Source organism: Phocoena phocoena, chromosome 16 (assembly GCF_963924675.1).
Source record: "Phocoena phocoena chromosome 16, mPhoPho1.1, whole genome shotgun sequence".
NCBI classification, from domain to species: domain Eukaryota; kingdom Metazoa; phylum Chordata; class Mammalia; order Artiodactyla; family Phocoenidae; genus Phocoena; species Phocoena phocoena.
This window is the reverse complement of record NC_089234.1, coordinates 46,097,940-46,122,921: the sequence shown is the minus strand read 5'-3', so window position 1 is coordinate 46,122,921 and position 24,982 is coordinate 46,097,940. Positions and strand designations below refer to the sequence as shown.

The following is a 24,982-nucleotide window of genomic DNA, read 5'->3' as shown; positions in this document are numbered from 1 at the left end:
TGTCCCCATGGCAGTCTGGGCCTGGTTGAGGCCCTGGGAGGAAGCCTGAAGCCTCTGATCCTGCCAGCACTTGAGGCTGGGGCTTCTTACTGGGACCCACGGCCCCAGGCTATCTCAGAGGACCTCTGCTGCCCTGCAGCCCCCAGCTCTGGACAGAGGCTCTGAGGGAGTGGAAATGGTTTCTTCCCGCCAGCCACCACCAGAGTCTCTGCCATCTGCTGCAATTTCAGAGCTCACTGAGTCCCTGGAACAGCCTCTGAGCCCACTGATGACAACGGAGGGGCCGTTTACGCAAGGGTCGGGTCGGGAGGAAGGGTCTCCCTGCCAAAGTCTCTCAGAGCCAAACCCAGGTCTCTGGCCTCAAGACCCAAAAGTGGCACAGCATGGGGACAGTTCAGAGGGAGGAAAAAAAAAAAAAGAGGCAGGGCCCACCTTGGCCTCTGAGCAGGGCTCAACTATGCTGGAAGACCCCTGCCCACCTCCTGCTTCACCAAGACCAGCTCGGCCAACCTGCTGGCCGGGGGCAGTCTTCCCCCTTCCCCTGCAGCCAGGCCTTCCCTGGGCAGAAGGAAGTGTGTGGATGGATGAACAACCTCCGGAAACAGTTCTCAAAATTGCATTGAAGGGGGCGTTTTCCTCCTGATGCAATTAAGCCAGGCTCATCATCCATGGGCTGTTAAGATGACAGAGTCCTTTAAGGAACCTCCATACTGTTCTCCACAGTGGCTGTACTAATTCACATTCCCACCAGCAGTGCAAGAGTGTTCCCTTAAAAAACTACAAACAGAACTACCATATGACCCAGCAATCCCACTACCGGGCGTATACCCTGAGAAAACCGTAATTCAAAAAGAGTCATGTACCAAAATGTTCATTGCAGCTCTATTTACAACAGCCCGGAGATGGAAACAACCTAAGTGCCCATCATCGGATGAATGGATAAAGAAGATGTGGCACATATATACAATGCAATATTACTCAGCCATAAAAAGAAACAAAATTGAGCTATTTGTAGTGAGGTGGATAGACTTAGAGTCTGTCATACAGAGTGAAGTAAGTCAGAAAGAGAAGGACAAATACCGTATGCTAACACATATATATGGAATTTAAGAAAAAAAGAATGTCATGAAGAACCTAGGGGTAAGACAGGAATAAAGACACAGACCTACTGGAGAATGGACTTGAGGATATGGGGAGGGGGAAGGGTAAGCTGTGACAAAGTGAGAGAGTGGCATGGACATATATACACTACCAAACGTAAAATAGCTAGCTAGTGGGAAGAAGCTGCATAGCACAGGGAGATCAGCTCGGTGCTTTGTGTCCACCTAGAGGGGTAGGGTAGGGAGGGAGATGCAAGAGGGAAGAGGTATGGGAACATATGTATATGTATAACTGATTCACTTTGTTATAAAGCAGAAACTAACACACCATTGTAAAGCAATTATACTCTAATAAAGATCAAAAAAAAAAAAAAAGATGACAGAGTCCCGTGGTAAGGTTGTCTGGTGCCTTTTTTCCCCACGCCAGCACCCGCTTTCCTTTTCATTGGCATTAAGGGGACAAAATGACTGACTTTCCCCAGGAGATTGGATTTCCCAGAACCCCGGGGTTTTGGCCCAGTCCAGCCCCAGCACAGGCCTTCACCTGGAAGAACCCCATCCCTGACTGTCCAACCCCCTCTTGCCTGCTCTGTGGCCTCTCCTGGCTTCCTCTCCCTCCTCCTCCTCCTCTTCAGTCACCTTCCAGTTTCCTCTCCTCCCCCCCAGTTCTCTCCTCAGGACCTTTTTTTTTTTTTTTTAAACATCTTTATTGGGGTATAATTGCTTTACAATGGTGTGTTAGTTTCTGCTTTATAACAAAGTGAATCAGCTATACATATACATATGTTCCCATATGTCTTCCCTCTTGCGTCTCCCTCCCTCCCACTCTCCCCATCCCACCCCTCCAGGCTGTCCCAAAGCCCCGAGCTAACATCCCTGTGCCTTGCGGCTGCTTCCCCCTAGCTATCTACCTTACTACGTTTGTTAGTGTGTATATGCTCAGGACCATTTTTAATCCAAGGTTTGTGAAGGACCGACAGCATGGGGGTAGGGGCGGGGCAGCAGGAACCCCACCTGATTAGTGTACCATCAAGGCCAGACATCTGGTGGGTGGTCCATGAGTTTGGGAGAGACAGAGTGGAGGTGGGAGGGAGGGGCAGAGGGAGGTGGAGAGAGAAGTAAGAAGGAATGAAGGAAGAAGGGAGGGAGGGAGCTGAAGGATGGAGGGAGGGAGGGAGCCTGGGCCCTGGAGAGGAAAAACTAAGGCCTCATCTCTCTCTGCAGGTTTGCAGCCAACCTCATCTCCGGTGTGCTCAGCTACAAGGCCCTGCTGGACAGGTAGGACAGAGCCCAGCCTGAGAAGGGTAGTACCCTGTTCTGGCACAGTCTGTTGACCACGAAGGGTAGTACCCTGTTCTGGCACAGTCTGTTGACCACGAAGGGTAGTACCCTGTTCTGGCACAGTCTGTTGACCCATCTGTCTCCCTACCACACTAGCCAAGGAGCTCCCAGAGGGCAGAGAACTTGCCTTTTTCCAGCTCTGTGTTCTGGGCTCCCATCACAGAGCAAACAGCCCCCTTGAACTTCCTGAGCATCAGAATGACCTTTACCCCAGCTGGCCTAGCCATTAATGGTTACTTTGCCCGGGGTAAGCACGATCCCTCCTTGATCTCTTTAAAATGCCCCCCTCCCTCCATACGTCTTATATATACACATGCCATGATTCAGCATGTCAGGAATATAGAGAGCATGTCAAAAGGTGGGGAAGGAAAAGTGGTTGGAGCGCGGTGATGGTGAGTTCAGCCTTGTTACTCACTACGTGAAAGGAATGGGCTCCCCACTCTGAGCCTGTTTCTTCAACCCCATCAAGCTTGAGAAATGGGTGAGCTGACTCAGTGGACCCAAAGGTGTCCTGACAGATGGAGAGAGCTGCATAAGCACAGTGGATCATCACTGATTTTAGGAGGAAAGTCCCTTTTCCAGCCAAGCACCACGTGCCCAGGAGCAGCAGAGGGAGTGAGAGGACGTGGGGGACCCCGTGAGAGGGTCTCAGAGTCCCCAGAGGCAGGAAATATAAGGGCGTCAGATGCTGGAAAGAAAGAAGGGTCCAAAGCAATGTCCATTGCACAGACGAGGAAGCTGAGGCTCAGAGAGGTTAAGGGTCTTGTCCGTGGTCACACAGCCAGGAGGTGGCAGAGTGAGGAAGGCACAGGGGCAAACTTCACTTTCTTTTTAACTTGATCCAACCGAGTCTTAGCCAGACTTGTGGGGGAGGCTTAGACCTGCAGCCCCTCCAGGGTAGGGCTGTTTCCTCTGGAGAGGAGGGGGCAGGCCCCCAGACCCAAAGTGCAGAGTAGCTCAGGGCTTGGGCCCTGGGGTCAGCAGACCTGAGTCTGAATTCTGACACCCACAACACAGGACGTGTCGATCTTGGGTGAGTAATCACTCCTAGCTATATACCCCTGTCTGTCAAATGGAAATAATAATAGTAGCAGCCTCTTGGGGCTGCTGCAACTGTCCTATGAGATGACGCCTTCAAAGCTTTCAGCCCTAAGTTAGGCACACAGCAGGCTCTCCATGCATTTCTGAACCAAACGCTCCTAGACTTCTGTCTGCTCACTCCTCACCGTACCATTCCCTCGCTGGGTCACCAGACCTTCCGGCTACTGTTACTCGTGGTGTTTTTTTGGTGTCTCTCTTCCTCGCTGGGAGAGCTCTGCCATCCCCCAGAACTCAGTGCTACTGACACTCCAACTCTCTGATTTCAGAGCGCTTCATCCCTTACCTTGTCCAGCTGGACAGCAGAGGAGGAAGGGCACCACCCACGACCTTGTACCCTTCCATCGCTGACAGTCCAGACCCCAGACTCCCACGTGTGTGTGCGTGCGCTTGTACGCGTGCATGTGGGCACACTCACACAGACATGCATACCCACACATATCCAAGTGAAGGTTCCCACATCTGATCACCGTAAATGTCATAAGGCTGGAAATTCATGCCATTGCCCAAGCGCCTGTTTTAGACGCTTCATTTACTCATTTATTCATTTGCTCACCTTGCAAATTGATGTTGGGAAGGTGAAGGGAAATAAGGCCCCATCCCTGTCTTCGAAATGTTCTCAGACCGTTTGGCAAGACAGACACCTCAACAGCACAAAATACAGCTGTGTCGGTCCCCATGAGCCCCATACTCCATTATCTGACCCCCTGACGTCCCCACCAGGGCACCTCCCGGTCATTGCAAGCTGAGTCATCCCCAGTGGGCCCTTGGGGTCCCTCCCCACACCCCAGCTGGACCCTTACCTTGTCCTGCCATCTCAGTAAATGCACCACACACCCCTAGTGGTGAATCCGGGACCCTAGAAATCACCCGAGGTGTCTTTCTCCCTCGCCTGCTCATCTAGTCCAAGTGCAGATGCCTCCCTTCCCCTCCTCCCACCCCCTCCCCAGGCCCATCACCTTCCCAGCAGCCCACAGCCTCCTTCCTGGTTCTTCCCTTGACCCAATTCCACCCATTCTCCACACAGAACCAGGGCCATTACGAAAGCAAAACAGATCAAATCCTGCCCCTGAAAGCTCTCACTTTCTGGGGCTTTCACTGCCCCAAGAATGAAACGGTACCACCTTTCCACTGCCAAGGAGACTCACAAGTCTCCCCACCTCGCTGGCCATCTCTTTACTCAGTTTCAACGCACTGGCTTCCTTTCACCTTGGACGAGTGTTCCTTAAATGATCTATGGTGAAGGACCGATATATTCTTTCAATTTAGTAAAGTGTTTGTAAAACACCGCAGAAATGAATTAGCAGAAAAATGGCCCAAAGGTACAAAATACGACACCATTTGTTTTATCGTTAGATTCAACACACACAAACGTCGTCTGTCAACCTGTTACAAGTTTCTGAAAGCTCCTTCTGGAGTCCCACACTCACCCTGTCGTGAGCTGGTCATTACAGTTCCGTCCGACACCCACAGTTGGAGCAGCAGGGCCGTGGGACACCCCACCCAGCACACCTCCTGCCTGCTTCTTACCCTCAGGGCTCAGCTCACAGGTCTTGTCCACAGTGAGGATGTCCCTGGTCACTCCTTCTGCCCCACCAGTCACTATCTCATCACCCTGTCTCACTACCTGCTTGCTGTCTTTGCCCTACTACGTACCCCAGACCTGCGCCCCATTAGAACAGGAAACTCAGGTCTTGTTTGCAGCTATATGCCCAGATCCTGGTGCCTGGCCCCAGAGAGTGCTCAGTCACGTTTGTTGGCTGAAAGGATGAAAAGAAGGAAGGAGGAAGGAGGGAAGGAAGAAAGGAAAGAAGGAAGGAAGGGAAGGAGGGAGGGGAGAAAGAGACAGAAAGAGAGAGAAGAAGAAGGAGGAAGAGGAAGAGGAAAAGGAAGGGAAGGCAGAAGGGGGAGAGGAGGAGGAGACAGAAGGAGGGAAGACAGGGAAAGAGAGAGAGTGAGAGAGAAGGAGAAAAAAGGAGGGAAGAAAGTACACGAGACACGCTGAGACCACAGGAGAAAGAGAACTTTCCACCTTGAACTCAGAGGAGGTTTCTAGAAGAGGTGATGAAGGAGTAGGCTCTAAAAAGAGTAGATGGGGGCTTTCCTGGCGGTGCAGCGGTTGGGAGTCCGCCTGCCAATGCAGGGGACACGGGTTCGTGCCCCGGTCCGGGAAGATCCCACATGCCGCGGAGCAGCTGGGCCCATGAGCCATGGCCACTGAGCCTGCGCGTCCGGAGCCTGTGCTCTGCAACGGGAGAGGCCACGGCAGTGAGAGGCCCACATACTGCAAAAAAAAAAAAAAAAAAAAGAGTAGCGGGAGTTTTCTAAATACATTAGTTGAGAGCAGGAGTGAGGGTGAAAGTGTGCCAAGCAGAGCAGCAGAAGCAAAGGCCCAGAGGGCTGAGATGGCCAGATCCGCACCCGTGCACATGTAGTGCATGAGGCCGGGGCGAGGCAGACTAATGGAGGCCGGAGAACACCCCGAGGGGCTCCACGGGGCACTCCACTGCTTTGGAAAGTGGCAAATCGAGCTCTTTGACAGCCATCGTCATGCAGTTCTGGTGTTTCTGGTCCACTTTGCCTAATCAGGTTAGAGTAGAATCAACTCTGATTCCCTGCCTCCCTCCCCTCCAGCCACTCCATCCCCACTGACTGTGCCAAGGGCCAGCTGTCAGGGCAGCAGCTCTGTATGAAGCAGTACTACGGGCTCTTCTCCTCCTACCGGCTCCCCGGCCACACCCAGGACACGCTGGTGGCCCAGGAGAGCAGTGTCATGCCGGAGCCTGAGCACGTCATTGTGGCCTGCTGCAACCAGGTAGGCGGCCCCTTGCTGCTGCAGCCTTTCAGGCTTGGGGAGGGCGCACGTGTGTTCATCCATTCCTGCTTCTCCAAGGGTGTTCAACCCCCTCCCGGAGTCACACGGTGAGCTGGGGCAGGGTGGCCCCAAAGTGGGGTGTCTTGATTCCTGGTCAGTCCCATTTCTCTCCGCTGGTTGGATTTTAAGAACGAGGAGAGTCATCAATTGAGAATGCCTTCAGTGGGTTCCCATTTCAGTCCTGACCAGCCAGGTCAGGTTCAAAGAACCGCCTGGATGGACTGAGAGTCGTTAATGAGACCCAGCATGTCCTTAGCCCTTCCACATGCAGTCATCCAGGCTGTGGTCTTCCTGGAGACCACATACAGACAGATGGACAGCTTACAGACTGACTGTCAGGACTTCCATGTCCAGACCATAGGCTTGGCACTTCCGTTCATCCCATCTGATCCTACGATGGCCCTGCAGAGGGGGCCTTGGAATCTCCATTTGACAGATGAGGAAACGAGACTTAGGTTAAGTGGCTTGTCCAAGGGTGAGAAGTCCTCCTAGGTCTGCCAGTGTCACAATCCCACAAGGTCCTCAGACTGGGTTCCAGGGAACAAAAAAGAGTCCATGGGGGCCCAGGGGACAGGGCGAGCATGAGGACTTCTGACAACAGACAGTATATTCTATATATTGAGGCTCCACATAAATATTCCATCTGACTAAAAGCTGTTTTGTTTTCTGTCAAAACCCAAGTTTGACATCCACCCTGGGGACTCCCCTGGTATTTGTTCTACAGTGTTTTCTTCTTGGGCTCATCTGACATTTTCAGTCTAAGCCGGGAGCCCTAAGTCCGCCATCGGAGGATGGCCGTTCCCAGGTTCGAAGCCCACCTGACACCTGGCCGGCCACAGAACGAGAACCTTTCTCCATCTTCGTTCAAAAGTCAAACCCAGAATTTCCCAGCGCCCACGCACCCTAGCGTCTACCCCTTCCAGAAACGCTCTCAGGCTCCCACCCTGAGCCAGGCCACCTGTATGCTGTCCAGCGTGTGGGACCAGGCACTCACGTCAACCAGCTGACAAACGTTCTTGACCTGGGGCTGGGAATAAAACCCTTTACAATGCCCGAGGCTCTAGCTTCAAAACTGCTGAATGACAGCTCACAAGCCTTACACACTGAGCACACGCAGGTGCACATGTCTGTGTGTACACGTACGCGTAGAGCATTTTGTGTGTTGTTTCTCCAATTTTAATCTTCCTCTGCATATTATTCGCTGACTTGCTTTTTTTCTCCACTCACCAGTGTGTTTGAGATCTATCCCCGTAGATGTACCTAGAGCTAGTTCATTCCCTTTAACTGCTGGATAGACATGCACTGGATGAGTACACAATTTACTTAACCATTCCCCTACTGGAGAACATTTGGGCTCTCTGTACCGCTTTGCTATTGCAAACAGGCTGATATGCACATTCCTTTATGTCTTTCCGGGCACAAGAGTATACGTTTCTCTAAGCCTTAGGCTAGAGTACGTATTTATAAGAACAACTGCTGGATCATAGGGCATGCACATTTTCAGTTTTGATTGACACAGCCCTCCAACAGCAGTTGTATCCATTTCTACTCAATTCCCCACAAACATAATGGTTTTATGTAATCTAGGAACTACAGAAACAAGCTTTCTTTAGTAAGTTTAATCTGACCTTCTTTGATTTGGGGCAGTTTGGAGTCCAGCACAGTCAGCAGTGTTGGGCTGGTCCCCACATTATGACTCTTCAGAGCCATCACATACCTTGGGAACCATGGGCCCGAGCATCCCCGCCCTGGCCCCGTGTGGAGGCTCAGGGAGGGCCTGACGCCTTGGGCTGACCGCCCTGAGTGACGTCTTTGACCTGTTTCCCCCACAGTTCTTTGTCTTGGATGTTGTGATTAATTTCCGCCGTCTCAGTGAGGGGGATCTGTTCACTCAGTTGAGAAAGATAGTCAGAATGGCTTCCAACGAGGATGAACGCTTACCTCCAATCGGCCTGCTGACGTCAGACGGGAGGAGCGAGTGGGCTGAGGCCAGGACGGTCCTCGTGAAAGGTTAGCAGCAGTGCCCAGTGCATCTCCACGCTCATCTCATCCTCACACCCATCGGCTCCCCTCCCTCCAGGGTCGGGCGCCATGCCTCATCCCCATTTGCCATAGCACGGGGAGCTCAGGCCTCCCTCCAACGCACGACCGATGGCATGTCCTACTGTCAGCTGAGGTGCCTTGAAACTGAAGGCACCTTTTGTGCCCTTGTAATTCATCTGACAATGTGCTAGCTTTCTGGGTGAAGCTGACTAGCCCTGGAATCTGAGGATGTCCAGGAATATTGAGGGAGGGAAGGTTACGAGCTGGATGAAGGCCAGCTGCAATGAAGCAGTTGTGTTTTACTGGTGGGCAGGGATGGTACTCATTTCAAGAGTCTGAGTCACTGGAAGAGCTGTCAGGTGGGGATCTGGGATGGAGCCCACCTCTGGGAGGGTGGTTGGCTGCCTCCTTCCTGTGATTTCACGGTCCCAGAACTCTTCACCTTCAAGCTGACCTTATCCTGCAGGCTGCTGCTCTTATGAAAGTTTCTGAGCGTTCCCATAAGAAATCCAGGAAGAGCCTTACAATTTTCAGATCATCCTTCTGGAAACGACTTTTCAAACCCAAAGCGAGCCCTATTCTCAGAAACTGGATGGAGAGCCTTCCTTTCTTGTCTACGCTAGAGATTCCCAGATGAGGGGTGACACTTCTGTGAACCTCTGTCTGCCCCTCAGGTTTTGATGCAGCCAGGTGACCATTTGGACTCCCGGAGTGTCTGTAAGTAAGCTGAGGACCTGGGATAGGCCTAGGGAGTGTAAGGGACAGAGAGGATGAGCCCCTGGCCCTGAGCAGCCCCTTCGATAGGAATCGGGGAAGGGACGACAGATGAGGGAGCAGATTTAAGTACATAGTAATGCAGTGTCTACCCATATAAGGCAGTCGGGCCAGCAGGTGCCAAATAAATGCTCCAGGACCTCAGAGAGGGGAGGGAGCCCTTCTAATTGGGAGGCTTTTGAAAGGCTTTGTAGGAAGAGGTGGGAATTGAGCAAAGCCCTGTGACATGAGTGAGAGGGGCAGGAGGGAGGGACAGTGTCCAGGCAAGTACACCAACTGCAGGCAAAGTCGACCGCCCAGCAGGGCCACGTCTGACCTGCCAGTACCATGAGGAGAGCAGTCTGGCTGGCAAAGGTGGCCATGCTAAATGTACTGAGGGAATGAGAAAGTGATGGGGCTTGGATGTATGGCCACAGGCACTTCCCTCTCCCTAGAAGGTTCTTCCCCCAGGGCTGGCTGGCTCCTTGCAGCATCCCAAACTCAGTTCAGGTGCCCCACCCTAGCCCCTCCTGGAGCATCCCCCAACTCTCCCCAGCTCACTCTGTCCCCTTGTCCTGTTTTCTCATCTTGATTGCATTTCTCACCCTCTGAAGTCAGCTTTTCATTTGTTTGATTCGTGCTGATTATCTGTCCTGCCCCACCCCCCAAGTCTACAAGGTCCAGGAGAACAGGGGCCTTGCCTGGTTTAACTTCTGAATCTGCTGTCGCAAACACAGCTAGTCCCCAGTTATATTTGTTAAATAAAAGAATGAAGGACTGGGCTTCCCTGGTGGCGCAGTGGTTGAGAGTCTGCCTGCCGATGCAGGGGACACGGGTTCGTGCCCCAGTCCAGGAGGATCCCACGTGCCGCGGAGCGGCTGGGCCCGTGAGCCATGGCTGCTGAGCCTGCGCGTCCGGAGCCTGTGCTCCGCAACGGGAGAGGCCATAACAGTGAGAGGCCCGCGTACCACAAAATAAAAAATAAAAAAGAATGAAGGACTACTAAGGATACTGGGCCCCAGACTTATTTCCCACTTACCAATGAATTTTTCTTTCATTCGATTCTTGGGCACTTTAAAGTGGTTGGTCTTAAATCGGAGGCTGCATGGGTCGCAGGGAGGTGTAAGAGTTGACCCTGTTCTCACCGAACTCACTGCCAAGTGGGGGAATTAATAACTTATGATTTGAAAGTGAGTTGATTCCCTCAGCAGACCATGGTGTAATCAAATCCCACTCTTCTCCCCTCCAGGGAAAGAGACAGGCATCAAAAGAATCGCCTCTGCTTCCAGTACGGTTCCCACTTTATTAGCAGGCCAGGCCCAAGCCATCTCTCTGCAGAACTGACCGGGACTGCCTTGGGGTTTGAGTGCTTGGGTGCGCTAATCGGAATTAATTTGTTAATGGCACTTGATCTGGCTTTCTGAATGGAAGTGCTGTTTCTAAAGGAAGCACCGCAGAAAGGAGGGGGCGCAAACACGCCTTCCCTTTGGAAATCTAATTAATCCAGTTAGCACTGACTGTGTCATCTGCACAGCAGGAAGCCAATCTTTCACAGGACTCTCCTCTCTGGAGTGCCCCTTCCCGTGGGAGGAAAACAGGGAAACCACTTGGATACAATTTTGGTGTAAAAATGAAAGATTAAGGCAGCTTGGGCTAGAGTGGAGAGTGAAGATGGAAAGACACGGGTGGGGTCTAGATACATTTCAAACTAGAAGTGACAATAAGGAAAAGAGGAAGGAGCAAGTGTCCTAGGTTTTTGATGTGAGCAACTGAGTAGATGGTGGTACCATTCACTGAGATGAGAACCAGGTGAGGGAAGTGGCAACAGAATGGAGAAGTCCTTTCCAAGTACGTTAGGGCTGAGACGCCTTGAGTCAAGTTAGATCTATGTGTCTGGTCCTCAAGGGAGAGGTCGGTACAGAGATATAAATTTGAGAGCCATCAGCACAGAAGTGATATTTAAAGTCACGGACTTGGGTGAGATCATCTGGAAACAGAAGAATGGGGCCTTGGAGGTCAGGTAGAGAAAGATGCAAAGGGGATTGCAAAAGAGCAGCCTGTGAAGTCAAGAGGAAACCAGGAGATGAGTCACGAAAATCCAAGAGGGAAGGAGAGAGCCGCTGACCACGTGGGATGCTGCTGAGAGCTCGCGGAAGAGCAAGACAGAGAGGAAACGCTGGGCTTAGCAACCCTAAGTCATCCGTGACCTTCACCAAAGTCAGACTAGAGTGCTAGGAAGGGTGAATGGTTGTATGCTGATGGAAGCCATCCAACAGCAGGAGGGAATTGTTGATGAGACGGTCACTGAGTAGAATCTTGAAGGGTGGGTGGTTCTTTTCAGACACTTTGGTACTGGAAGGAGCAGGAAAATGGAAGTGGTGGGAAGACGATGGGGCTCAAGGGCAATGTTTTTAGTAGGAGAGGCAAGTGCATGGAAGTAATCCAGGAAGTGAAATTGTTAATGAGGAGAGAGAGACAAACAGAGGGGTGGAATTCTTGCAAAGGCAAAAGGAAATGGAACCCAGAGAATCAGAGGCCTTTGACTGGTACAGGGAAAACAGGAGCTGGGCCCGAGGTCCACGGGGATGTGGCTGTGGTAGCAGGAATAAGAGCAGGTTCCTGACTAGAGGCTTCTGGCTTCAGATCCGCAGAGCCACGGCTATGCACCAAGAGAGGCGAGGGTGGGACACTGGAGGCAGAAGAGAATACATGGAATAGCCTCTTGCAAAGTGGAAAAGACAGCCTACTCAGGAAACTTGCTAAGATTCATGGGCTATGTCGAGCTTGTATTTGAGGGGTTGGGGTCATACATTTTAGAAGAAATTAAGTAGCATTGTTTTGCATTCCCCCCGCCATAGTGTTCAGGTCCTGAGATTCAGGCAAGGAGAAGGAGCGTTGCTGGGTTCAGCCAAGGTTGGTGAGCATAACGGAGGGAGTGGGGGGCAGGTGTGGCAGGGGAATGACTATAATGTTGGAATCTGAACTGAGTAAGGAGATTCGTTAGTCTGCTCAGGCTGCCATAACAACGTACAACACACTGGGGGGCTTAGACAACAGCCATTTATCTTCCCCCACTTCAGGAGGCTAGAAGTCCAAGATCAAGATGTCAACAGAGTTGGTTTCTTCTGAGGCCTCTCTCCTTGGCTCATGGATGGCCATCTTCTCCCTGTGTCTTCACATCGTCTTCCCTCTGTGTGTGTGGATGTCTGTGTTCTCATCTCCTCTTCTTATAAGGACACCAGTCATGTTGGACTAGGGCCCCACCCCAGTGACCTCATTTTAATTTAATTACCTCTGTAAAGATGCCCATCTCCAAATACGGTCCCATTCTGAGGTAGAGGGGGTTAGGACTTCAACTTGGGAATTTTGGGGGGACATAGTTCAGCCCATCACAGGAGGGAAGTAAAAGAAAGGGGTGGGTGGTGGAGAGTTGAAATAGGCAGTGGGGCCCAAGGGTTTTGGGGGTGTCAGAGAGGTGAGACATGGTTCAGTGGGAGGTAAGAGAGTGTGAAGCAGGAGTCAAGAGTGTGGTCAGGGTGCGGCATGCTTGAAATAGGCTTCAGAGGGGGTTGGCTCCTGGTAGAGGCACATCCCCAGATGTGATGGTGGGAGTGGGTACTGAGGTTAGACTGTCAAAAGTGAGAAGTCAAGGGGCTGAGAGAGGAGTATGCCAGCCAGGTCACACACACGGGGACGTCCAAGCTACTGGAAGGACGGCCAGAGTGCTGATGGGGAGGAAGAAGCTGAGCCAGGAGCCCAGGTCATCATGGCCGGGCACTGTGAAGAAGTCAGCAGAGCCCAGCAGCAAGGAGGAGGGTGTGATGGGAGGGATGAAAGCCCAACAGCTACAGCTCCAAAGGTAAAGGGAGGAGGAGTCATTTAGGAGCAGGAACAGAGAAGGGGAAGCCCCCTACCAATCTGGTCCCCTGGTGAGTATGAGGGGACACAACAGTCTCTTAGGAGGGGGTTCAGGGAGGTGGGCCCTCAGGGGGGCCACCCTCCACTTGAGGCAGAAGGTGAATAGAACACTTTCAGAAGAGGTTAACAACACAGGGAATAGCCAATCAGTCACCGTGAAGAGTCCAGGAAGGAGGAGAGGGGGAGGGGGGAGGGCTGTGTCCACACAGGGGACACTGGAACGGCAGGGGATGAGAGTGCCAGGGAAAGACCCAGGGATGGTGGTCACTGTTGCAAATGCTGCTCCCAAAGCCCTAACCTCGGGGAAGCCTCTCTCCTGGTTCCAGGAGCAGCTGCTGGCTGTGGTTGTGAGGCTTGGGGGTCTTTCTGGCTCACAGTAAAACCACAGTTAATTCTGTGAAATGGGTTGAACTTTCCGGGGTATCTCAGCTGAAGTCCCAAGGGCTCCACCTCCCTTCCTGGGACCCAGGCAGAGACCCAGTCCGTGGGCACTGGGCCCAGGCTGGCACTGTCCAGGAGGAGGCTTTAGCCATGCTGAGCTCCTCTTGTCCTGGTGGAGGCCTGGAGCAAGGAGCCTGAACTCAGACAAAATCCACCCCTGTATTCTCACAGGGTCAGCTGAGACCCAGAGGGGCAGTTGACTTCATCAACCCACTGTCTTTCCAGAGATGGTTCCTTGATCCCCCAACCAGGATGGCTGCCTCTGTGAACCCCCAGGCTGCCCAGCCCCTGACCCTCTGCCATGACATCAAGAGGGTGGAGCTCATGGAGGTCCAGTAACTGCCAGTGGGGCACAGCCCACATGGAGTGCCCTCCGGGGAGGCCAAGGGCTACAAGACCTGCTGGTACCATTACTGCCCCTGAGGGCTGCCAACTTGCTGGGGAGACCAGAATAAGCAGAATCGTGAGGGCAAGAGCGGACAGGATAAAACCACATGAGGGTCTCCATCAGGAGTCCTGCGGGTGTTTGGAGGCCTCACCCCTCTGCATGTCATAGCCCAGGAGGCTTTCCTGTGTCAAGTGGGACTAGAGGTAAGCCCAGGTGGGTTGAGGTGGGTGGGACTGGGGCTAGCTGACAGTATCAGGATCATCTGGAGCGCTCCTAAAAAGAACCCCGAAAACCCAGATTCCTGGGTGGTGCTGGTGATTTTCCAGTGGGACTGGAGTGAGGCCAAGGGATTTGTATTCTTAAAGCACCCTCAGGTGTAGTGCAGGTTGGGACCCACTTATTCGGATATCAGCGGCTACTGTGCATGGAGGTCCCCCTTGGTGCTGAGCCCTGTCCTGGGCGCTTTCTGTCCCTTGTTGCCATCAGTCTTCATAATAGCCTATGAGGCGAGAGTTTCATCCCCACAGAGCAGAGGAGGCTGTGTCTCCCACAGTTTGAGGGAGTCCCCACCCTTACAGGTGGTGGGCGGTGGAGCCAGGACTGAATAAGGAACATCTGTCTCCCCAGCCTGAGATCTGCGGGGCCCGGTGGGCAGGGGTGGGATTCAGGCCTCAGAAGGGCCGTGCACATCCACTCAGAACCTCCCTCCCTGCCCAACGCGAAGCTATGGCCTTCCCGAACCCAGGAGGAGCCAACACCGTTATCCTGGTCTGGAAATTTAATTTGACATCCAGCCCTGAGTCTGGAAGACTACAGTGCTTGTCAATTTGTAGGAAAAGGATAGCCAGCTGGAGACACCTCCACCCCACTCACCCACCGCAGCCCGCTGGCTTGCATGGGTGCTGCCGTGGAGAACCTGCAAGCAGACTTCGGAGGCATATGCCGTCATTTACACAGTCCCGTAAATATTTATCCCCAGCAGCCAATTAGAGCTGAGCCACTGCTTGCAAGGAGGGAACTGACAGAAGGTAGCTGTGTCTGCAGAAGGCCTCCTCGGTCATGGTTTACAAGAACCACTCGGGATGGGGCATTTTGCTCTTTAAATACTGTCATCCAGAGATAGGCAAGTCTGCTGATTTGAAAAACAATTGCATGTTAGCAATCACAGCATGTCTGATTTAACTGGCCCAGAAATACCTCCTGGTCTCTTGAGGCTGAATGCTGTTTCTTGGGACCAACCCCTCCCTCCCACGGTGGAAGCGTGAAGGCTTTTATGGATGAGAGCATCCAGGCAGGGAGAGGCATGTGGTCCAAGGCAAGAGGCCTGAGCTTGACCTGTGCCTCACTGCTGTGCCCTGGAGCCTGGCTTCCTAGGCCAGGATGTGGAAATAGCAGCCCCACCCATGGATAGGACCAAGGGGATGCAAAGCTGGTGGCCTGGTGCCTGGCACACAGAGGGTGATCGCTAAGGGATAACTCTTATTAGATTGGGGGAAACACTCTGGGGATGTTTTGCCCAAGCCCACAGCCTCTCTGGAAAACTCCGGTGAACTGAAAATGGACACCTGTTGATGGGCACTGCCCTTGCAAGTCAGTGACAGTGGCCCATGGCCTCAGACTGAATGGCCTATAGTCCTTGTGTGGAGCCCTAACCCTTATTGACTCTGGGGTGCTCTTTTGCCTCCCCCAGGCTCCCCATATACCACATGCTCTGTGTGTACACACTCCAGACACCTGTCCTCTTTCATTTCTCGCTGGGTGCCATCTCTCTGGCCCTCACCGTCCATTTTATGACCAGCACCATGATATTTGGTTACAAGGCAGCTAAGGGGTTTTGGGGTTTTTTTGTATCTCCTGACCTTCTCCACTCACCACCTCTCCCCTATATTCTGGAAGTATGATAGCTCTTTAAATCTGCCTTTGTGGGAAAGGTGGCTAGAACCCAGAAGAAAGAAATTCTTAGCTCCTGACTTTTAAAAAAAAATTAAATTAAACTTATTTGGAGATAATTGCACATGTACTTGTAAGAAATAAACTCACCTGTACCGTTTTCCCCCCGAATGGTAACATCTTGCAAATCTTACAATATCACAACCAGGACATCGACATTGATACAGTCAAGATACAGAACACGTCCATCCCCACAAGGATCCCTCTGTTCCCTTTATAGCCACACCTACCTCCCTTCCAGCCCCATCCCTCCTTAACCCCTAGCAACCACTAATCTATCCTTCATTCCTATGATGTTGTTTCAAGAATGTCATATAAATGGAGTCATGCAGTATGTAACCTTCGGAGATTGGTTTTTTCACTCAGTATAATTCTCTGGAGATTCATCCAAGTTATTGCATGTGTGAATAGTTCATACTGCATTCCACAGTATGGATATATCACAATGAGTGATATAACCATTGAAGGATATCTGAGTTGTTTCTATTTTTTGGCTATTACAAATAAAGCTACTATGAACATATATGTATAAGTTTTTGTGTGATCATAAGTTTTCATTTCAGAAAAAAATGTTCAGGAATGAAATTGCTAGGTCATATGATATTTGCATGCTTAATTTTTCAAGAAACTGCTAAAATGTTCTTCAGAGTGACTGTACCATTTTACATTCCCATCAGCAACGTATAAGTGATCCAGTTTCTCTGCATCCTTACCAGCATTTGGGATTGTCACTATTTTTTTTTTTTACCCTTCTGATAGGTATGTAGTGATCTTACTATAGTTGTAATTTACATTTCTCTTATGACTAATGATGTTGAATGTCTTTTCATGGCTAATTTCCCTCTAGAGGTCATCTTTTGGGAAATATCATTTCATGTCTTCTGCTCATTTTCTAATTGGATTGTTTGGGGTTCAGGTTTGGGGTTTTGGGGTTTTCTTTTTACTGTGAGTTCTAAGAATTGTTTCTATATTCTTTACTAGCCTTTTATTGGATATGTGGCTTTATATTTTCTCCCAATATGTAGCTTGTCTTTTCGTCTTCTTAACAGGGTGTTTCACTAAGGAAATGTTTTTAGTTTTGATGAAATCCAATTTATCAATTTTTTCTTTTATGGATCATACATTTGGCATCAACTCTAAGAATTCTTTGCCTAGCCCGAGATCCCAAAGATGAATTTCTCCTATTTTTTTCTAAAAGTTTTATAATATTACATTTAAGTTGACTATCCATTTTGTATTAATTTTTTATAAGATATGAGATTAAAAAATATTTTTTTATTTGGGTATAGTTATTTTACAATGCTGTGCTAGTTTCTCCTATACAGCGAAGTGAAGTTCCCTGTGCTGTACAGCAGGTTCTTATTAGTTATCTATTTTATACATATTAGTGCATATATGTCAATCCCAATCTCCCAGTTTATCCCCCTCGCCTTGCTTTCCCCCCTTGGTGTCCACACGTTTGTTCGCTACATCTGTGTCTCTATGTCTGCCTTGCAAACCAGTTCATCTGTACCATTTTTCTAGATTCCACACATATGCATTAATATACGAGATTTTTATCCAAGCTTTTTTGAGGAGGGGTGCCTATGAGTGTCCAATTACTCCAATAATATTTGTTGAAAAGGCCATTCTTCCTACACTGAATTACTTTTGCACCTTGGTCAAAATCAAATGGACATATTTGTGTTAGTCTATTTTGGGGTTTTCTGTTTGCTTCCATTGATCTATGTGTTCATCTCTCTGCCAATACCGCACATTCTTGGCTATGTAACTATGTGGTAAGTCTTTAAATTGGATACAATGACTCCTCCAACTTTATTGTTTTTTAAAATTGTTTTAGCTATTCTAGTTCCTTTGCCTTTTCACATAGATTTTAGAATAATCTTGTCTATATCTACAAAAAGTCTTCTGAGATTTTGATGGGAGCTGTGTTAAGCTTGTATATCAATTTGGGAGAATTGGCATCTTCACCCTGTTGAGTGTTCCAACGTGTGAATACGGTATGTCTCTCCATTTACTTAGATCTTTGAAGTTTTGCATTCGTGTTTTGTAGTTTCAGTATACAAGTCCTGTATGGTTTTGTTAGATTTACACTGGAGTACTTCATTTGTTTTGCATGATTTAAATCACATTGTATTTTTAATTTTGGTGTTCCTGCCTTGTCACTGGTATGCAGAAATACAATTGATTTTTGTATGTTTATCTTGTACCTTGTGAACTTCTAACTCACTTATTAGTTCTACGTGGGTTATTTTTGGTAGATTCCTTATAATTTTCTACATAGACAAATCATGTAGTATGAAAATAGGCAGTTGTTTTTTCTTTCTTGTATGTTTCTTTTTTATTCCCTTTTCTTGCCTTTTTGTGCTGGCCAGAACTTCCAGTACTATGTTGAATAGCAGTGGTAAGAATGGGTATTCTTTCTTGTTCCTCATCGTAGGGGCAAAGCATGCAGTCTTTTCACCCTTAAGTATGATGTTAGCTATAGGCTTTTTTTGTAGATGCTGTTTATGAAGTTGAGGAAATTACCTTCTATTCCTAGTTTTCTGAGATTTTTTCATGACAAGATGTTGAATTTTGTCACTTACACTTCATCAATTGATATAATCATGTGATTTTTCTGTAGTCTGTTAATACAGTGGATTACATCAATTGATTTTCAAATATTGAACCAGGTTTGCATCCCTGGAATAAGCCCCACTTAGTCACAGTGTATAATTCTTTTTATATGTTGCTTAATTCTATTTGCTGATATATCGTTAACTATCTTTGTATCTATATTCATAAGGGTTATTTGTCTTGTAGTTGGTTGTTTTTTTCATGTGTTTGGGGGTGGTGGCAGTGGTGTACTGTTTTATCTGGTTTTGGTGTCAGGGTAACACTGGGAAGTGTTCCCGCCTTTTATATTATCTGGAAGAAATTGTGTAGATTGAAGTTAATTCTTCCCTAACTGTTTGGTAGACTTCTCTAGAACCATCTGGGCTTGGAGATTTTGGTGGGGAGGGGAAAGTTTAAACATACAAATTCAATTTCCTTAATAATTACAGGGTCTCCAAATTATCTGTTTCAGATTTGGTGCATTGTGGTAGTTTATACTTTTTAAGGGATTGGTCCATTTCATCTAAGTTGTCAAATTTATGTCTGTAGAGTTGTTCATAGTATTTCTGAAAAGTTATCTTTTTGATATCTGCAAGATCCATAGTGATGTGCCTGTTTAATCCCTGATATTACGTCTTTTATCTCTTTTGTTTTTCTTCGTTAGTCTTGCTAGAGATTTGATTGATTTTTGAAAAGAAACATCTTTCTTTTCATTGATTTTCTTTCTTTTTTCCCCTGTTTTCAATATCATTGATTTCTGCTCTTTGTTATTTCTTTCCTCCTCCTTGTTTTGGGTTTATTTTGCTTTTTTTCCCTAAGTTTTTGAGTTGAGAGCTTATATTTTTCATTTGAGACTTTTCCTCTTTTCTGATGTCAGCATTTGTGCTATACATTTCCCTCTCAACAAAGCTTTAGCTGTGTCTCACAAATTTTGATATGGTGTATTTTTATTTTCATTTATTTCTATGTTTTTTTTTTAAATTTCCTTTAAGATTTCCTCTTTGACCCATGGATTATTTGGAAGAGTGTTGTTTAGTTTCCAAATGTTTGGAACATTTATTTTTCTGCTGTTTTTAAAAATCTTGATTCCAGTGGTCAGAGAACACATTTTGTATGATTTCAATTCTTTTCAATTAGTTGAGGGTGTTTTATGGCCTAGGATATGGTCTACTGTGGCATATATATTCCAAGGGCACTTGAAGAGAATGTGCATTCTGCTGTTGTTGGGTGAAGTGTTCTATCAATAGATCCTGTTGGTCGATGGTGTTGTTAATTTCTTTTATATCCTTGCTGACTTTCTGTAGCTGTTCTGTCAAGTATCAAGAGAGAGGTGTTGAAGTCTCCAATACACTTGTGGATTTGTCCTTTTTTCCTTCAGTTCTGTTAGTTTTTGCTTCACATATTTTGAGGTATGTTTGGTAGATACACATTTAGGATTGCTATGTCTTCTTGGTAGATTGACCTTTTTTTTAATGTAATATCCCTCGACATCTCTTGTAATTTTCTTTGCTCCGAAGTTTACTTAATCTGATATTAATATAGCCACTCCTGCTTTCTTTTCATTAATATTTGCTGGATATGTCCTCTTCCATTTCCTTTCACCCAACCTATATCATCATATTTGATGTGAGTTTCTTGTAGATAGAATATAGCTTGGACATACTTTTTGTTGGCCTCCTCATAGCCTCTAGGGGCTGGGAGTATAAAGATCACCCCATAAGCCATTGAGTAGAGAAGAATTTGAGAGGTGTGATGGCAGACTTCCCTCCCAAAAGGAGCTGTGATTCCTTTATCTGCGGAGGAAAGATGCTCAGATGTGATTGACAAATATTTAGAAGCTCTAAGTGTCTGAGAAGGAACCCAGTGCCTCCATCTCCCAGACTATCTATTCCCAGGGAATAGATCCCAGAGGGCTGTGTGTCTATCTGTGTGTGTGCGTGTGCACAGGTGGATGTGTCGGGGAGCAACACCTGAGGGGTCTGCAGCCCTCTAAAGGCAGAGGTGCTGTGTTCATTTTATCTTTGCTCACCTTAGTCACAGTCTGGATGCTTTCAACCTCTAACAGAAGCTCCAGGGCCCTCCAAGGCCGCATGGCCTCTGGAATTTCTGCATCGCGGAAGCTGTCAACCCCCCAGGCATGGGTGGCAGCTCCTCCTATTACTCAACTCCGACTTCTACCTATTAAGCAGGGGCTCCTTGAGGAAGATTGATTTACCACATTAAACGAGCCTCCATGTGCTCGATGAGGATGTCACAAGACAAATGGCTCCTGCCGTGTGCCTCCAGCCCACTGCCCCGTGTTTCCATTACGTTTGGGCCGGAGTCATGGTGGATGAGTTTGGGTGTAGTTCATTTTCTGCCTTACACGATAAACTTGTCAGCATTTGACCGATCAGCTGCTTGTATGCAGGGAGTTCATTTGCAAGGCGACCTGGCATCCCAGCTCTGCTGTCCTGCTCCCATTTCACTCTGTCTAATGAGCTGGGACCCAGTTCCCGCTGGTTGGTGCTGCGCTCCGGGGCCCTGCTCAACCTGCACGCAGTGGTGATAGTTCAGCCCCTCCTCAGGGGTCCCTCTCTCCTGCCTGGAGGTGGCTGGGGCACTGATGCCTTTTTTGCTGCCAGCCTCAAGTCACCCGGCTGGGAAGGAGAGTGCCAAACTCCCACTCTTCTGCATAGAGGCGGCATCAGACCTGCTCCCCAGCCTCTGAGATGGACAGGCCTGCCGTGGGCTTCCTGGGGAGCTGCAGCCTGCCCACTCCACACTGGCCTTGGGGCTGTTTCATAGGCAAATACCAAGCCTGGGCTCTCAGAGCTCACTGAGACATGGACCAACGTGTGTAACATCGGGGTTGCCCATGGTCCCCAGGCCCAGGCCCTCCCCAAGTGGCTAGGCATCACTGACAAGCTCCACCCACAAGCCTGGGTGTCTACTGCCTAGCCTCAGAGCCTTTTCCAGCACTGTTATCTCCCTTCCTCTCCGCCTGTTTGAATCAGACCCAGGCCTAGCCAAGGCCTCCCATGCTTTGAAGCCCCCAGCCACCCTGATCCCAAAGGACCCCCAGAATAGCACACAGTGCAGGGCCAGGCACCATGGCCATTGGCAGGGACTCCTATAGGAGCAGAGAGGGGCAGGGTGGGAAGCTTTTCAGAGAGTGAGGAATCCCTTTCCTGTCTCCATCTCTCCCCCATCCCTTCCATCCCATGAAGCTCCATGCCCCAAAGGTAGTGGTTTCCTGACTTTCAAGGGGCTGGCTGGGCTCCTCTGAGCTCCCTCTCTGAGCTGTGCCCACAGATCTCAGCCTCACCTATCCATGCACACTCAAGTCCATTGCCAGCCATGGACACTTTCCTGTGCCCACCTGGGCTGGGGACCCAGGCCCTGCTCTCTGTGAGCTCAAAGGCGTGGGAAGAGGGGGCCAGATCAGGGCTCCTGGAGCTGGACTGTCGGTGACAGGGTTTTGGGGCGTGACAGGGTCACGCACTGTAGGGTCATGCACAGAGCGCTAGGAGGTGGTGGTTACATGGAGCGAGCAGAGGGTCCTCATCTGCCCTGAGCACGCAGCCGAGCCGGCTTGTTCCCGGTGTGAGGCATCCTGGAGGGCAGGAGCTCTCTGGGCTGCTCCCACCCACACCGGGCGCAGGGTCGGTACCATGAGAGGGTTAGGGAACTTGGGAGGATTTGACCAGTAGGGCTTTGATAGGCAGAGGAGAAGGGCCCCCATACAGGGGGCAGCCTGCGTGATGGTGAGGGGATGAATGTGCACAGGTGACTGGGAGTGACAGGAGGCTCCTTTGAGGTCCATGCAGGGATTCAGAGCAGGCGACCCAGAGGGGCAGCAGACGCGAGCAGTGGAGCCACGCTGAGAAGTTTGGATCCTTCCTTGTGGGCCATAGAAGTTGTTCCAGGTCGAAGAGGGTGATGTGGTGACTGTATCACACTTAAGGAAGGGCGGAGGGGAGTTCTCCACCCCCGACCCCACCCCCAGCACAATGGTGTCTCGTTTGCCGTTCAGTCCCCAGGTCATGGCCCAAAACCTTGATGTGGATCAGATGAGGCAGGAAAGTCCAAGAGACCATGTGGAAGGTGATGAGTCATCCTGGACCCATAGGAGTCAAGAGGGATCCTGAACTCCCAGGGCTCCCCAAATCCATATTCTAGACAGGAAGCGGGGAAGGGAGAGCCGAGGGTGGGCTGGCTTGCTGGTTAGCCTCGTTCGCCGGCTAGAAGGTCTCCTCTGAGAGACATCTCCTTCCCCCAGGATTTGCAAGAGGAGGGAGGAAGGGGATAGTGGGGACTGCAGACTCCTTTCACTCGAGGACGTCTGTGGACCCCTCTCACGATCCTGGAGAAATCACCCTGGCATGGCGGGGACTGCACAGGTGGCCTTAGCATCTGTGTGCCCAGTAGGTGTTGAGGAGACCCAAGGGAGGGTCTCAGGGATTGCCTCACTCGAGGCTGCCTATGCCAGGAAGGAAAGCAGCCCCGAGAGCCTGGGGTGAGGCCAAGAGGAGGGAGGAGCAGACAGGACTTTCTCGATGGCCGTTCCAGGCCCCTAACTGGACAGAGGAAAGGATGGGCAGAGTCCGGCTGTGGTCCTCACTGGCAGCGTCAGCTGTGTACTCAGCCTCCCGCTGACTGGGGAAGGTGCTGCTGGGCCTAGCTCAACCCATGGGCAGGACCTGGCTGGCGAACAGCACAGGGAGACCTGAGCCTGAGGGTGTGGAAGCCGTACCTGCTCCCACACATTCCTTGGACTTCAGGAAGGCAGATTCCAGACGACTATGACACACGATGGGTATATTTCTTGGCTTCAGGCTCTGGAAGGAAAGAAGGCTCCAGAGCTGGGGGCTGGGGTGGGGGTGAGAGCTCTGAAAAGAGAAGTTCTGATTCAGCAGTCCCTGGGGTTCCAGTGGGAGGGGCAGGAGGGGAGAGGAGTTGTGGCTGCAGAAGCAGAGGGCTGCGTGTCCAGGCTCAGAATCGAGGGGCACAGAGCTGACTGCAGGAAAGAGCAGAGCCAGCACCCAGGACCAGGGCTGCCCAAGGGTCTGCATTAATGCTGAGACGGGAGGGAGCTGGGAGGGGGCTCGACTGCCTTCTTGGAGGGACCTTCAGCCCCCAGAGTGTTTCTCTCTGACACAGAGAATAGCATTCTGGACAGGGATCTTGTACTTAAATAACTGCAGGGACAAGAGGGTTAAATAAATGAGAGAGGACTGGGGCAAACCAAGGGCGCAGCTTCTCAGCTCCAGCTAATTCCTGCAGGGTGAAGATGTGAATCCAGTGTAACCAGACTGTATAAGTTAGTATTAGATTTGGCCACATGTGACTGAAAACCCAAAATAATAGTGGCTTAAAAAAAATAGAGATTTCTCTCTCTCTTCCTCTCTCTCTCACATATATGAGAACTGAGCCCTCCAGAGCTGATAGGTGGCTAGGATTCTTCCATCTCACCCCAAGGGTGTGGCCCACAGCCTCCTGGCCCAAAACGGAGGCTAGAGCTCTGGCCATCACACCTGTGTTCCAGGCAGCAGGATGGAGGAAGGTGGACAGAAGGGCAAAGAGCATGTGCTAGTTGTATTTAAGGAGGTTTCTTGGAAGCTGTCATATAGTGTTTCTAGATTTTGTTGGCAGAATTGAACACATGATTTCCCCCAGCTGTAAGAGGAGCCAGGAAATGTAGCTGTAGTGCTGCTCGTCCCTGTGCCAAGCTAAAAACCAGGAGTTCGATGACTAAAGGGGGTATGGATATTGGAATACGCCACGTAATGCCCCTTTGCTTCCAAATAACAGGCACTCCATCTTCTCATGCATAGAACACACTGGGGCTGGGGGAGGGCTGTAAGCCTGCACCTCATCCAGCCCAGAGGTCAGGAGGTCTGGGTGATGTTCATCCCTCGCCATCGGGTCCTGATGCCCGCACACCCTGTGTGGGATGGTGGAAAAAGAATACTGTCACCACAGTAAAGACTCCTGACTGGGAGAAGGGATACACAGCAGCACACAGTCAGGCCCCGCTGGGCAGGCTTTGTGAATCTTCCTGTGCTTATTGGAGGAAGCTGCCTGGGGCAGCCCATCTGGCCGGCCCAGCTCTATTACTGGAGGAACTCCATACCCAGTGTCCCCCATGGAGGAGTCAGGCTCCCTTGGTGACGTGTCTCCTGCACAACACAGTGGCTTTTAGATGAGTTCTACGTGTCTGAAACTGCCCCAGTGATCTCATCTGGATATAGGTTAAGGGGCAACCTGGCCCTTCCACTTACCCTCTGCGTGGAAACAACAACTGGGGTGATGGTGGTGGGAGGGGTCTGGGAGAACAACACCCTCACTCCCTTACTTCCGATTTTCATGTGAAATTGACTAATTAAAATATTTTGGCAACTAATGTTTGAAAATTATAGTTCAGGACAAATGAACTTGCCTATGTGCCAGATATGGGCCTCAGGTGTGAGTGGAGGGTACCGCTGGATGGGGGAA

General features: G+C 50.0%; 1 protein-coding gene across 1 annotated transcript in view; it reads left to right on the top strand.

Annotated features, from left to right (window-relative positions):
- The window catches only part of CHAT (choline O-acetyltransferase), a 50,440-nt gene that overhangs the window by 6,337 nt on the left and 19,121 nt on the right, over positions 1–24,982 (top strand). The window contains exons 5-7 of the mRNA XM_065894136.1: positions 2,325–2,378; positions 6,174–6,354; positions 8,247–8,424. Coding sequence (XP_065750208.1) covers positions 2,325–2,378; positions 6,174–6,354; positions 8,247–8,424 — 413 coding nt within the window. The remainder of the gene's footprint in view (positions 1–2,324; positions 2,379–6,173; positions 6,355–8,246; positions 8,425–24,982) is intronic.